The 16,148-nt window shown below is 41.2% G+C and overlaps 2 protein-coding genes and 1 long non-coding RNA gene across 7 annotated transcripts in view; 1 reads left to right on the top strand and 2 right to left on the bottom strand.

Annotated features, from left to right (window-relative positions):
* The window catches only part of LOC138951508 (haloacid dehalogenase-like hydrolase domain-containing protein 2), a 56,762-nt gene that overhangs the window by 7,685 nt on the left and 32,929 nt on the right, over positions 1–16,148 (bottom strand). The window lies entirely within an intron of this gene.
* LOC138951513 (keratin-associated protein 4-4-like) lies at positions 3,848–6,468 on the bottom strand. The gene is made up of 3 exons (XM_070323122.1): positions 5,976–6,468; positions 5,634–5,718; positions 3,848–3,982 (listed from the first exon to the last, which is right to left on the bottom strand). The coding sequence occupies exons 1-2, from the start codon at positions 6,454–6,456 to the stop codon at positions 5,678–5,680; spliced, it is 522 nt and encodes a 173-aa protein (XP_070179223.1). The 5' UTR covers positions 6,457–6,468; the 3' UTR covers positions 3,848–3,982; positions 5,634–5,677.
* Positions 7,701–15,051, top strand: LOC138951520 (uncharacterized). Of its 3 annotated transcripts, none has more exons than XR_011451135.1 (7): positions 7,701–7,735; positions 8,070–8,245; positions 8,580–8,754; positions 9,453–9,567; positions 11,702–11,810; positions 12,747–12,859; positions 14,250–15,051. It is a non-coding gene; the product is annotated as an uncharacterized lncRNA (long non-coding RNA). The 3 variants fall into 3 exon arrangements; XR_011451136.1 differs by having other exon boundaries at positions 7,704–7,728; XR_011451137.1 differs by lacking the exon at positions 11,702–11,810.

Below are 16,148 nucleotides of genomic sequence, written 5' to 3' on the forward strand. Positions count from 1 at the left end.
GTACATAAGTATAGTTAGTTTTTTGTAAACAGTTAGCATCAAATGTGAAATTAATTTTTCATTAACGTTAGCTGGAAACGCTTCTCACAAAAAAGTTTTCAAAAGAGAATTTAACAATTGCTTTAAAAGTTAAAGGATAAGGATACGCGATAAGGATAAGATTTTATATAGTCCTGTGAGGTTGCCCTCATGGAAATTCGGGCTGCTTTCTCCATGGGGAAAGCGAGCTGCCATACAGTATACGGCGCTACCCACACATTTTGTTTCCTGCATGCGTGTATTCATGTTTCCGAGCCCTGAGACTTTCGCTGTGAACTTGGGTTCTTTATCGTGTGCATGCGGCCACCGAGGAGAGTCTGCACGATGTTGACTCTAGGAAATAAATCCCTCGCCGAACGTGGGGATCGAACCCACGCCGATTGCGACAACTGGTTTTGAAGACAGCGCCTCTACCGACTGAGCTATTTCCCGCCCGCCCGAAACGCTTAGTAAAATGGTCTGCAGTGAAATTTTGAAACAATACCTTTTTTATGTTAAATTTAACGTTTGCCAAAATAATTCTTCATGTAGGATCAAGTGCAAAGTTCTTGGTTTGACCTGAAGTTGACTGAATTTTGCTGTGTGTACAATATTGTTTCATTTTAAATAATTTGAGAGAGAGAGAGACAGAGAGAGACAGAGAGAGACAGAGAGAGACAGAGAGAGCGTTGTGGCATACAAGCATTACAAACAAGTGTTTTTTCACCCCATGCAGAGAGGCACCCCTATTCTAATCACATCATATACACGGACATTCACACACACACACACACACACACACACACACACACACACACACACACACACACACACACATACACACACACACACACAATATGAGATTTAAAAAAATGTTATGGAATATGTACACATCAAATGCTTAACACAGAGAGAGAGAGCGAGAGAGAGAGAGAGAGAGAGAGAGAGAGAGAGAGAGAGAGAGAGAGAGAGAGAGAGAGAGAGAGAGAGAGAGAGATCATAATTAACTTTGTTACGTCAGGATAAAGGTTTTAGGCTTAGCCTCAACTTCCAACCTGTCCTTGCAGGGCCGGACTACCGGTGGGGGGGGGGGGTGTTATGGGGGTTGCGCAACCCCCCCCCCCCCCCCTAGCCTAAACATGTACCTCACTTATTTAAAACATTTTTTATTATTGTTTATTTTATGCCGTTTCATGCAAGGAGCGACCATTTTCCTATCTCAGAATATGACCTACCCATCAGCTTCAGGGGGCTTTGCCCCCTGACCCCCACAAGGGGCTCTGCCCCTTGTCCCCGCCAGGGAGAACATCCCCCTGGACAACCACTGGCAACCCCCCCCACCCCCCCCCTCTCTCTCCTCTTTGCCTAGTCCGGCCCTGCCTTGGAACATATACAGAGAATAATTGTAAACGTAAGCAAAAGACTGCACACACACACACACACACGCACGCACGCACGCGCGCACACGCACACGCACATGCCGCACTCACGCCCACACGCATGCACACACACAAACCGCTGACTGATATTCGCTTACCGAAACACACACACACACACACACACATATACCCCCACACCCCCCCATACACACATCCCCCATACACACACATACTGCGTAAACTCACACACCGTCACACACACACACACACACACACACACACACACACACACACACACACACACACACACACACACTTGTGTGCGTTGGCCGTTGCATATCTATGCACATGCTAAAATGAACAGAGCAGTACTTAAAAGGAACTGTAACTCATAAAATTAAATAACTAGTAAAAACATTTAAGTTTTAGTTGAGTATATATATACATAAAATATTGGACTAGCAAAGTCATCAAACACAAGACCAAACAAAAACAAAAACAAACTGAGCCGGCTACTTTCGATACGAAGAAAGGGTTCGCATGCGAGAGTTATGTCCCTTAAAAATCGAAGAGGAGACCACTCCGAAGTAAATCAAGGGACAGCACTAGTAACTGATTTTCAACGAACGAACGAAGAAAGTGTTTGCACCAGGGAGATTGGAAAAAAGCGGGCTACAACATCACGAAAGGAACCCACCAAGAGAGTGTAACCATAATTCAGAGAGCACAAGATGGATCTGGACTGAGAAGTAAGCCTTCAAGAGTTTTCCACGTAATCGTATCCAGATTCGCTCAGGAGTTATCGAGTGATTTGCAACTGTTACTGTAACTGTGAACAGCTTAGATCATGGGTCACTGAAGTGTTGCACAGACGGTCAAAAATAAAGTGCAAGAGAATGCACTCTAAGTGATATAGTACTGTTGCTTAGAGTCTGTAGGATGCAAAACGGCGAAAAACGCAAAAAGAAACAAGCGTTCCAGACTTTGACAGTCTTTCTGTGTTGGTTACCGCAAATTCTTCTGCTCATACAGGTATACCAAACAAGTTAAGGATATGTCTTCAGTGCTATTGATCAGATGTTTAACAGCCGTGTTTGGGTCACAGACTTATGTGTATTCAAAGATATGCATTTCTTCTTCTCAAAACCGTTGTTCCTGGATTTGAGCAATATTGTACTATGACGTCACAGGTCCTTGACCACGCCTACCCTCAAAATAGCGTTTTTGATGGTATGACTCACTTTCAACCGTGGAAACGGTGACTTAAACTGAACGATATTCAGATTTTTTACCCCAGAGAGTTTGTTTGGTGTCTGAACTTACAGGGCATACCCATTCCGTGTAAATCCACCGGACAGTCAGGCTGATCTAACGTGTAAAAGAGAGTGACCGCCATATTGGATAGTGGCTCTGGATGGTGTTTTTGCCGGGTAGCTGCAGTTGATGTACAATAAATCTAACACCTTACGTAGCAGCCTCCCCAAATTTTACAGAACAATGACAGAAACCCTTATCTGTATTCGTTTCAGTACTAAGAGCAAAACGAAACAGAAAATGGTCGCTGTAACGGTTTTCCGTTAATATTTTGTTATATCAAATCTTATCTTATGTACGCGCATAACGTAGACACCAAGACATTCCAATGCATCCACACACATTGAGGCAACACTGTTTCAACATATTTTATGATAATGCATTCAAGTTGGCCGCATATTTTATTGGAATGAACTGACTAGCAGGGGGAAAATTCGGCCTGAATACGGCTGGAAACACAGAATCAGTCTATGTTTCTCGCAATACCTTTACACTCAGTTGACAAAAAAGGAACATAACTAATTCTAACAACCAATACATCAAATTAAAGCTACGACCTTTAACTTTCCAGCAAAATAAGTAACATTACGTAAAAACCGATATTTATTTAATAGGATAGAAAAATAACGGTTCTAGCGAAGGCACTGAAACATCTTCGGTGCAGAAAATAACAAAACTCTCCAAACTGAGATAATCGGCAAACGTATCATGCACATAAAAAGTAGAACTCAAGACAAACATTCTGATATGCATTACATGGGGGAACATTATACAGTGACTTAGCATGAAACGAAAAAGTCTTACCAACTGAGCTACCGGGCCCCCATCTAGGAATAGCGCGCGTCCTTTTAAACAATTAACCAATCAGGGTCCAGCATCTAGACACACTTCCAAGTTACAATAAACACAGCGATCCTGAAGGCAGAAACAATGGGTCAGGGGGAGATAATTAGATAAGGATTGAAAGAGAAAAACAATTAAATGACCGAACATAACATAACTCTATCATTGTTGACAGTTCACCCTGTCATAGTTAGAAAGTATGGGTCGTACAAGACCCACATCTTCTGGACTTTGTAGGGCAAATCGTGATTCGGTGCAGGTCAATCAAAAAAATGTTTGCCCTTTGAATCTATTCTGCTTATGGCCATTTTTTTGACAATTTCTTCATGGTGCACGAAGGTCTTGTTATCCAATCCCAAGAAAACGTAGTGACTCCTAACACGCTTCATCAACCGGACCTGAACACCTTCCTCTTCCAGCTTGTCGATCTGGAACAAATACAATAAGTACCGACTCATACCTAAATCCGTTGCAGGTAGTATAGTTTATTTACTACCATGGATCGAAGTTGATGTTAACCTGTGACTTGTAAAAATGTAAAAAAAAATTACAAATTACGTCGAACCTAAAAACCACAAAGTAATACATGCCTTTTCATTTTATTAGTATTAGTATTTGTTGTCCAGATCCCAGTCAACCAGGCCAAAATTCCACATGAAAATGGAAGTGTTTGAGTAAATCTGCACATGTTATTATTTTCTATAATTCGATTTCGAAGCGTGATAAGCGCAGATGTGTGTGTCTGTCGGTGTGTCCGTCACAAACATGTCCACGTGAGTTCTCAAAAACATTCTCAACATCGTAATTACTGCCAAGCTGATAGATCCCTGGACTTTCGAGATGACAAGAAAATATCGGGCGCATTTATGTGATTTGTAAAAAAAAAATGTTTTACATATCTCGCGGTGTGCCACGTGATTTGTAAAACAGTGGTTACAAATCACGCGGCGCGCCCCGCGATTTGTAAAATGTTTTACATTTCTACAAATCACGAGTCAACAGTTGAGATCAAATACATGACGTAAAAAGCTCTGTCAACGCACAAGTATGATTTGACAAAAATGTCATCTTTGTGTACACACGGTTTAACAACATTATAAGATGTTGGCGTGTGAAAGCAACTTTCTGTGTTTTGAGTTCATAAAATGTTGAGATAAGTATGCCAGGTTGCACAGTTCTGTAGGTTCCTCTCAGTATTCCACCCCCTTGGTTTTCAGTTGTAAATATCTAAGCTTAGTGATTGAATGTGGAAGCTACGTTTGGTCAAAGCTCACATAAGATTTACATCGTGCAAGCAAGGTACGTTGGGTCAAAGGTCACAGAAGATGTGCGTCGTGCAGCGAAGGAAAGAATCGCGATCTTGTTTCCGACTCAGTGCCTCTTTGTTTTTCATTAGACCTGTCATTCTGCTTGCTCGGCTTTGTTAGATGTTTGCATATCTCGTTGCTCTGTTCTTTGCTTTTATTATTATTTCTTATTTGCGCTTCGTTTAGCGATACAGCGTCTTGTGCACGGGTCAAAATGTGTGTGTCAGGGGTCAATTGGTTTGACTTGAACTTGACGTTCCTGTTTCTCTGAACGTCTGTGTATCGAAACACAGATACACGCACTCCATGACCTTGTACGAAGACAAAGCGTATCACTAGGTTTCCTTTGTTTGTGATGAATTTATGACCTTTCATGAAGTAGTTTTGTTTTTTGTTTACTTGTGCCAGTTTGCCAGTTCGTTTTTTGGAACTTTGCAAAGTAGTGTCGTCTGTCTAGGTCTGGTGAAACGCCAATGAAAAGAGCCGAAGAATCCCCGAGCGTTTTTATTGGGTTTGCTTTTGATCATCCATGTATTGCCCGCTTCCTGCAACTATGGTAACCGGGGATTTATTGCATCGGGAACATGAGATTTATTTCCCAGGTGTTTGTGAATGAAAACTCGTGAAAATGATGACAGTATCAGTTATTGCGTGCTACACTAAGTAATATGCTATTACAGTACTAGCTATCAATAAATTGAAAAAAGTGATTGCGAAATTATCACACCGTGTAGTGTTGTGCTATGCATTAATGCGCTCAATCAAAACTTACTACTGCAACACAATGCTTTCCCTTGGCTGCAATCCCATTGACAGTCAACAGGTAGGCTCACACGTAGTCCCCAATCTTGAGTTCCCTGTTAAAAAGAAAATCTGTGTCAGAGTGTGTGAACTGACTTTAGTATTTTATTCAAATTTTGAAATTGAATTCCTCATTCTTTTGTTGAAAAAAGTATTCTTGGTGCATGTGAATGAGAGTGATCAATATAGATTCTGTACGTACGATTTTAAAATAATTATAGTGAAACCAATGTGTGCAATTGCAACCAGTTTTACTTTTAGTCTTATGAAATATTTACATTATTACAATTCATGTTAAAGTCTTTAGGTCTACCTCTTTGCTGGATGGTCTGGCAGCTGTTGAGGCGTCGATGGCTGATCTGGCAGGTGAACGCGCGTAGATGGCTTATCTGGCAGGTGTGCGGGCGTAGCTGGCTGATGTGGCAGGTGTACGGGCGTAGCTGGCTGATCTGGCTGGTGTCCGGGCGTTGTTGGCTGATCTGGCAGGTGTACGGGCGTCGCTGGTTGATCTGGCAGGTGTCCGGGCGTAGCTGGCTGATGTGGCAGGTGTCCGGGCTGATGTGGCAGGTGTACGGGCGTCGCTGGTTGATCTGGAAGGTGTCCGGGCGTAGCTGGCTGATCTGGCAGGTGTCCGGGCGTAGCTGACTGATCTGGCAGGTGTACGGGCGCAGCTGGCTGCTGTGGTAGCTGCACAGGCGAAGCGTGTCCGGGGGCCGTTGGCTGGTCTGCCCGTGCTTGTCTCCGTCTTGGAGGTGCAAGTCGCGACACGTTCCAGTCTCCAGCAATTTCAGCATTTTCACAGTCAGCATCTCGTGTTGCAACCACGAAAGGTTGGATTCCCTTCACGCAGTGAAGTCTCTGTGTGTTCTTCAGTGGCTTTGTCCCTGTCCGCTCTGGCCTGTGCCTGTTCACATCTTCTGCAGGCACACTACACAAACCGACGTTTGATGTGGCTGTGCTCATCCGTTCCTGCACGCGGAAGACAATTCATGTGTTGACATCATGACAAATAAACGCAACAGCTTTTAAGCTTAAGAAAAACACCAAAAAGTTAACTAACAGACCCCATTACTTTGACGGCCACGAATTCGGGAATCACAGAACATTACAAATCACGTATTTCCAAGTGCTGAAACGTATTTAATAGAATTCAGTTCCAACCAATGACTTTGGATACAATAGAAGAAACATTTCTTACCTTTGGATTTGTTCCAGCTTCATTGGGACAGCGCAAAAGTCCAAAACAAGAACATCACTGACAAAATCTCACGCCCATAACAGGTTTGATAAGTTTGACGGAACGAACTATGAGGTCACGCTCTCAATTACGTCATATTTTCACACAATATTTGGTGCATCAAAAGTCTATGGGCGCTAATTATGATACAGACAGCAATTTTTCAATACAATTTTCTTCTACTACAGCGTTTGAACACAATCTTCCGCCCATAACGATGTGACACGAAACTCATTTGACTTAACGAGAGTCGTGTTCTGCCGACACTATAATGTTTTTCTTTTTTAAAACACATTATTATGGTAAAGCTTTTCTATTTCTATGCTAAAAATGACTTTTCTTTGTTGTTAATGATATTTTGCAAGAATGCGACCTGCCTCAAGTTTGCCCATAACGTGTGACACCAAAGTTATTAGCGGAAGACAAATCTTCCGAGTGCAATGACGTCTTAAAAGTCAGTTTACTGCAGCATTTTATCCCTCAGGCACATAAAAGAACAATAAGACTGTAGTATGCAGGCCTCCATTGCTTTCTTTTGTCATTGATGAAAGTACTGGCCTGGGTTTAAAAAGTGTACTGTCGCTGTGCAACAAATCAGTCGCCATTTTCTGCCGTGTTTTGTGAATAAAATGTGTTTAAAATCCACACACACAAAACAATGTTGTTGGTTCCTTTCATTTCGTTTTTGTTCATTTCAAACTAAGCAGTGTGGTATGCTTTGTTTCCTTTTAATTCAAATGGATGGCTTTAAAATGAGCATTTTAATCTGGTGGTGTCAATTTCACCCATGATCTGAGCCGTTCACAACTGCCAAGTCATCGACTATCGAGTGAGGAGTACGTATAATTATTCTTTACTCCCACAACTCTTTTTCACTATCACTGTCACTACCCGTATCCGAATATTTTTGAGATTTGCAAAGTTTATACCATTGTGAGAATCTGAATCTGATACAATTACAGTGACCATTGGGCCGTCTGGTTGGGTTTTTTCTCTTTGAGTTTGAGTTTGATGTTTTTACTTTGAGTTTTACTTGTTTGTTGATTCTATCTGGATCTGGCTGCCCCACATGGTGGTGTTCGTGGGGAGTACGTGACAGAGGCGGACTATTTCGTTAACTGTTTACTTGTAAATTCCCATTTTGAAAACATGTATACATGACTTTTTCAGATTAAAAATCTGTCGGCAATGTGGAAAAGAGGTTGAACTGGTAACAGGAACAGTGAGCTGGTTGATCAACTTGATGGCATGGCTGTACCAAATCATTCAATTGGAACGGAACCGACAAAAACACCAATGTTTCCATTCTTCTTTGTGCTGAAAGTTTACACTGACAGGGACAACAAGTAAGTGACATTTTAAACTCTTGTCTTAAATTACCCGTACCACTTGTATAACACACACACACACACACACACACACACACACACACACACACACACACACACACACTGACACACACACACACATATTTAAACATCAAGTTTTTCTGTTCACTTTCAGTGATGGACGGCCTATCTGGTGGCCTGTAATTATTCCAGTGTCTTGGGGGCACAAGAGGCAAAACTGTTTGATGTTACTTTTTGTGTTTTTATTTCTGCATGCTTTATTTGGATTACTAGAAAACCTCTTTTTATTCCTTTGTGCAAATCTATTTGACCTTTATTCTTTTACTTTTAGTGAAAAACAAAACTGCCTGAGTTGGTGGGGAAGCTTCTGGACTCCAGGTCAAAAAAACAGTCGGCAGGGTGATGACAGATGGCTGTACCAATGAGTCATTCAGATAGAAAAGGAAGCAGACACCAAGGATTCCATTCTCTGTGCTGAAATTGTGAAAAGTTGTACTCTTTAACCAGTAAGTAAATTATTAACAACAAATTATAAAATTTCATTTCAAATTTAATGTAATTTGCAATTATATTGTACTAGCATAGCTGAATTTGGTATTTATGATCCACTTTTGTGTAATGTTTGCAACACACACACATACATTCAAATATAAACTGCGTCTGAATCAGTGATGGACATTTCTTGTTTGATTCACTGTCTTGGAGTTTGATCAAATTTTGCTTTTCTTGGGTGTGTGTTTGTTTTTGTTTAGCCCTTAATTGTGATGCACAGACAGACACACACACTTAAAGACACACTCCCTTTTAGGACCTTGCTTTTTTCATATTTTCTGTGAATAACCTTTGTGAATCATCAATCAACGGCCTTTTTAAGACACCCAGGGGTCCTTTTTAAGGCCTATTTTTCTCAGATATTTTGAGGTCTAACAAGGGGAGTTCCACTGTATGAGCAAGCCTTAGTTCTATGTTTAAGTATAACAATGGGTGAAGTGCATCTGACTTTATATTTGTCATATCATTTTAAAAGCCCTTAAAAAGTTTTGTTGATCATCATTATAAAAATACAGTCATGAAATTTCTGGCTGGATACTCAGTCCTCTCTTGTGTTACAGATGCTGTGAAGCGACAGGAGGTGCTCCTTCAGCAGATAAGGACAACAACAAAGAGTTTTGTATCACTTTATGGAACTTGTTATATCTTTCAGGGTCCTAAATGGAGGGTTTCACTGGAGCAGTGACTGTTGGACAACAAGTGCAGGGTGTGTTTGGACCTCCTGGATCAACATGTGTGCAGAACTGCTTAGGGCTTGAACTTCATGGGTGTGTGTAGGAAATTTCATATTAGATTTTGATATTAACATATTCCTGTGGTGCTATATAATTTAAATTATATGAGTAAATGAATATGTCTGTATGAATGTACGTATTTGCTGTGTCATTGTGGCATAGATATATAGACCTATAGCAATAACAAGACATACATGCTGTGAATGTATGCTTTTATGCTCTCCTTGTACAAATCTGAATTAACTGAAATTTTTCTTAATGGCCAAGCACAGCCAGCTCTTTTCGACCTTTACATAGGGCCACAGTCAGAGATTGTAGAGTACACAGAGACCATTCATACTTCTTTGCGCTAAGGTAGGACTGCAGGTTATGTTTTTATCATGGCTTTGTCAACATACTGTCATTTCTGTCCGGCTGACAGTGCTGCAAACATTCATTGGATTGAAAATGTGTTTGTTATTGTTTGTGAACATCCTTTTTTAAAAGACCTGGAAAAAAGCCCCAGAACAGATTATATAGTACATAACAAGAGGCGAAGCCTTCAAGGCTCCCGTAAGAAATCGACAAACAGTAACACAAACTCAATCACTCCGTCACACATACACGCACACAGTAAGCATAGACACAGTGCAAGAGTGGAAGACGCTAGATCTAGATCTGACTGACAGCAGAAGTACTATTCAGGGAAGGATGGAACAGGAACACTGAGACCAAGGTCACCATGAGAGCTCCGGGCATGAAGGGCCACAAGAGCAAGGACATTTTATAATTTTGGATGATTAATGAGATGAGGATGATTATAATGATGATGCTATGGATTTCCAATTTGGTTTGAGACTACGTGACAGGGCAGCACTCTACGCTTACTGTCATAATATATCCTGGTGTCAACCAGGCCCGAGAACTGCCGCACCTGCGGTGTTGGTCAGGTAAGCAGAACCTGAGCACCCTCAAAGTCGCATTCGTTAAGTGAATGACACTCGGCTGTGTGATTCCAGCCTTCCCATAGGAACCATAGCACTTCCACTCTGGGTAGGAGCCGACCGTAGCCCGAAAAACCCACATGACCCTGATGGGATTCGAACCCACGACCTCCCGGCCCGCAGCCCGATGCGCTAACCACTGCGCTACGGGGGCCGGTTCAGCCAGTCTTTCTTACAAACAGACACACACATACACACACACACACACACACACACGCGCATGCATGCACGCACACACACACAAGCTCACACACACACACACACACACACACACACACACACACACACACACACACACACAGTGACTCACACAGATCTCATACATACAAAACTCACACGCACATAGACAGACGGACACACACACCTTTACAAACAAACACACACAAACATACACACAAACTCATGCACACACACACACACACACACACCCACATACACACACACACACACACACACACACACTCTCTCTCAGTCTCTCTTTCTTACACACACACACACACGCACGCACGCACACACACACACACACACACACACACACACACACACACAAACAGTAACACTAACACATGTGCACAAAATGAACACACACACACACACACACACACCGCGCGAGAGAGAAAGACTACAGGGAGGCATGACGTCATGATGCATTAATTGACGTCAAACACTTTTGACCGTGACGTAATCTGTATCCATAGTCTTGGATAACCACACACACATAGACTCGGAAATGTTAAAGTTTCTACCACAGACAGACATACATACATACATACATACATACGCACGCACGCACGCACGCACGCACGCACAGACAGACAAAAGTTAGCATCGCATAGGCTACACTTACGTGAGCCAATAATATGTAATTGAATTTAAATTTTCTTTTCAAATCAGTGTCTTTTTACAAACTAGCCTTTGTTATTTTTGTGAGTTTAAGTCAGATATCAACACATACTGAATGCATAGTTCAGTCTTAGAGTGGGAGAATGTTTGAGGCATAAATTGCTTTTGACAACAACAAAAGTTCCCGGTTGAATCGAGAAGCTCCCCCAAAATAATTTTATTACACATGCCTAAAGCCAGCATAGTGCAAGCAGATTTATTTGTGTATGTGCTTGTATAACATGTACAAAGACAGATAATTTGTACAAGTGTTGGCTCTTCATTTTTAATTATTTTTTCAGGATCCTTGGGGGGTTCCACTGTATCTGTGACTTTAGGACAACATATCAAGTTCTGGTGGTTTTTTGACCTAATGGATCAACATATGTGCAGACCTGCTGAGTGCTTGAGGTAAATTGGTGCATTTAGATATATATTGTTTTGCCTACCTTAGAGATACCACCCATGTGTCATGATGTGATAAATGAACCATCTCTTCACAGGCGTGTCTATCATGTAAATGAGGTTGGTTCAAACAACATGTCTGTCAGGGATGTCATTTTCCACTGCTTATGCAAAATCTCCGAGACAAACTTCATTCTCAAAACACTCGCGAGAAAATGGCAAGCCCAAACGTGTTACGAGAATGACTTTGCATCTGTGACTTTGTAATCATGAGCAGTGGAATATATAAGGTCCCTGCCAGACCAGCTTGCCATGACCTCAATGATATGCCCATATGTGCGTGTATGGTTTAGTTACTACATGGGTTATCTCTCCGGTACGTAGGAATTGAAAACAGAATACTTCATGGCTTGCTGTGTGGCACCAGATTTACACTTATTGCTTTTCAAATATTGAAATATTCACGACGGGCGCATTGTACACGCAAGCACAGGACCAAGTGCGCACGGAAAAGATCCTGTAAACCATGTGGGAGTTCGGTGGGTTATAGAAACACGAAAATACCCAGCATGCCTCCCCCGAAATTGGCGTATGCTGTCTGAATGGCGGCCATACACGTAAAAATCCACATGAGTGAACGTGGGAGTCTTAAGCCCATGAACGAAGAAACAGAAGAAGAAATAATATTCACTTTTACTTGTGTAAACCCAGTAACACACAGTAGGCTATGTAGTGTTCTCTATTTGTATCATTGAAACGCTTCTGTCCCGTCAATCACACTTTAAATTGCCTTATATTTTGGATGACATATGCCACCCCTTTGGTATTCCACTGATAATAGTTTAATGTTTTAGCTAAATAGTTTCAGCTAATCGCTATGGAGTATGCAAACACTGGAATTATATGCGATGAAACACTCAAGCTGCTTTCTCTTGCTTATAGCTGAGAGCAGCACTGTAGCTCAGTGACTGTCGGGTGGAGGATCCAATTCCTGCCTGTTTCCGACATAATGGATCAACATGAGTGCAGACCTGCTGAGCGCCTTATCTTCTTGGGTGTGTATAGATGTATACATTAAAGGCACAGTAAGCCTCCCGTAAACCATCACAGAGCTCCCCGAGCGTCTACATACAGTACAAGCATACTTCCATTTGAACGCTCACCGAACGGGAACATCCTGGCTGCTTTCTGTCGAGCGTGAAAAATTTTCAAAGAATTTATTTTCGTGGACTTGGTCCTCTACAACAATGGCGCCTCGTTTTGGTGCTGGACGGCTGTTATGAATATTCAATACCAGAAATCACGCCCGGACAGTAAGCCTCCCGTAAACCATCACAGATACTGTCAGGCTTTTACACACAGTACAAACACCCTTCCATTTGAACGCTCACCAAACGGGAATATCCTAGGTGCCCTACGTAAAGAGCGAGCAATTTTTAAAGAATTAATTTTGCCGATTGAACTCAGGTCAAAAATGAGTTACTTCCCTTCGGGTCTCATTCTATCGATGTAAACTGGCGATAGCCGTGGATCGATGATTATCAGAATGTTTTTGGACCGTGGTGCGTTTTTGCGCTAGACCTAACTTTTAAAATCTAAATAATAAATTGACAGCTTGTCACACAAACATTCTTTAATCATAAAAGAATTCTTTTTTCATCAAGACAAGATCAGTACAATTCGAAGTTGTGAAAGTTTGAAAAAAGAAAAGCCCGGAAGCAGGGTCACGCAAGGGTCGTAGCAGACGGCGGTTTATGCATATATCACCGTTCCTCTCAACAGTCAAAAACCATCGCTAGAGTTTTTGTGAACCACAGCCGTTTGTTTCGTGCATAAAAACGTGCTATTGTAGATAAGCTCACATGGAGTCGCATTCAAATGACTAACTGACGACTACATTGTGAAAAAAGGGAAACTGGATCACACTGGTTCACGATGGCTCAGGGGTAAGATAAACCACGCAAAAATAAATTATTTGAAAATTGTTCGCTCTTTATGGAGGGCACCTAGGATGTTCTCAATCGGTGAGTGTTTAAATGAAAGGGTGTTTGTACTGTAGTCTGTGTGTAAAAGCCTGACCGTATCTGTGATGGTTTACGGGAGGCTTACTGTGCCTTCAATTGTATTCATAAATTCACACACACACACACACACACATACTGACAAAGACATTCATATTCATGCCTGCACACACGCAAGCACAAACATACACGCACCAGCACGTTTCAAACCCCCACCACCACCACCGTCTCAGTCGGTGCAGCTGTTTCGGAGCCTTTAGTCATCATAATACACACACAGACGGACACAACTTTTAAAAGTTAGATATATATGCACTAAAAGCCACGGCACTTAAGTTAGGTTTCATTATCATTCTCTTAAAGTTTGGCCCTCTTTGCTTCAGTCTGCATGCTTTCTCATAGTCATACTGCTGTGTCATTGCAGGTTTCATTCCATGCTCTGGTGTGGGTGTCATAAGCAAGAGAGCCTCCTGTTCACTTCCAGCAGATGACTGCATGGTGAAGGACCTTGATACCACTTACAGACGTCAAAGCAGCTAGCTAGATGCCATTGGAGAACAACCAAAACTATTCAGCGGGTGCCATCGGCGAACATAAATACAAGTTACAGAACAGGAAAGCAGATATCACTGGCAAAGGGAACCGGACAGCAGCTACAATAAACTTAATCAGATGCCTGTAGCAAATAATCTGGACACCAATCACAAATCAAACAGATGTGGAGGACAGAGAACATTTCATGTGATTATTGCCACATATATAACCCTGTTTTGAAAAAAAGGGACATAACACCACACTATATACTTTCTGGTTGCATGCTGAAAACTCTCCATTGGACATTTAGTGAGTTTTGACTCACCAGGTCAGGAGAATGTCACTGATGGGGAGCATAATTAGGCTGACTTACAATTGGTAGACAGAATTGAACATTGTTGTTTTCTTGGATGGTTTTCGGGATAGAATTTACAAAGTTAACATACTGCTATGGTTTGATCAATTTCAAACATGACCACATTTGGCATTTTTTCAAAACCACATTTTTGACAAATATCAAGGATGTGTTGCGAAAGCATGTGTTCTTATTTTTCTGAAATGTTTTGAAAGCTAGATTTTTGATACTTTACAGGCTATTGAAGTTGGATGACCTGTAGATGTGACCCATGTAAAATTGACCCTCATAAACTTTTAAGTTCACAGAAATTAATAATAATAACAGAGAAATGGTATTATTTTGAATGTGTTTGAAGCAAGATCGTTGTAACTCAATAACCCCCCGCGGGTTAGGGGGAAGAATCTACCCGATGCTCCCCAGCATGTCGTAAGAGGCGACTAACGGATTCTGTTTCTCCTTTTACCCTTGTTAAGTGTTTCTTGTATAGAATATAGTCAATTTTTGTAAAGATTTTAGTCAAGCAGTATGTAAGACATGTTAAGTCCTTTGTACTGGAAACTTGCATTCTCCCAGTAAGGTCATATATTGTACTACGTTGCAAGCCCCTGAAGCAAATTTTTGATTAGTGCTTTTGTGAACAAGAAACAATTGACAAGTGGCTCTATCCCATCTCCCCCCTTTCCCCATCGGGATATAACCTTGAATGGTTGAAAACGACGTTAAACACCAAATAAAGAAAGAAAGTAACTCAATAACTTTATCTGTGTAAGGTCACACACATACAGGGTTAGATGACATCAAGTCAGCTTGATAGTTTGCATTATTCAAGTTCAGATTGGGGTAGAGTTCCGGTCAATAATAGGGACAATCATTGTCTCCTTTGATTGTTCAGAGTTTTCATGTACTGATGTATGCATGGTCACTTTCAAAGCTAATCATAGAAATTTAACTTGGCTGTAGGGGAGATAATTTTGAGAAAATATAATAAATAATAATAATAATAATAAAGTGTATTTATATTGCGCCTATCCCTTTCAAAAAACAAAAATATTTGGCTCTAAGCGCATTACAACATGTGTAGGGACTTGGTACAATCAAGTCTGACAAATACAATAACACAATATACAGTCGGTCTCTTGGGTAAAAATGGGAAAAGCAGCTTCGACATTTAAACACTGCTACTAAAAAATCCTCTAACAATGCATACTGCTTTACAATATAAAATATGCATTTATGTATAAATAGGAATTTGAAAAGGTTCTTATGATAAAAACTAACTAGCGAACGACGAAGAAGAAGAAGAATAAAACTATCAATGTCAATGTATAACAAGTCATTCAACGTAAATGGCTAAAGAACAACAACAAAGCAATGATGATAAAACAGTTATACTCAATGGCTAAAGATGAATTCCCACAAAGAAGAGTGCTA

The sequence above is a fragment of the Littorina saxatilis genome, linkage group LG16 (genome assembly GCF_037325665.1).
Source record: "Littorina saxatilis isolate snail1 linkage group LG16, US_GU_Lsax_2.0, whole genome shotgun sequence".
Taxonomy (NCBI): domain Eukaryota; kingdom Metazoa; phylum Mollusca; class Gastropoda; order Littorinimorpha; family Littorinidae; genus Littorina; species Littorina saxatilis.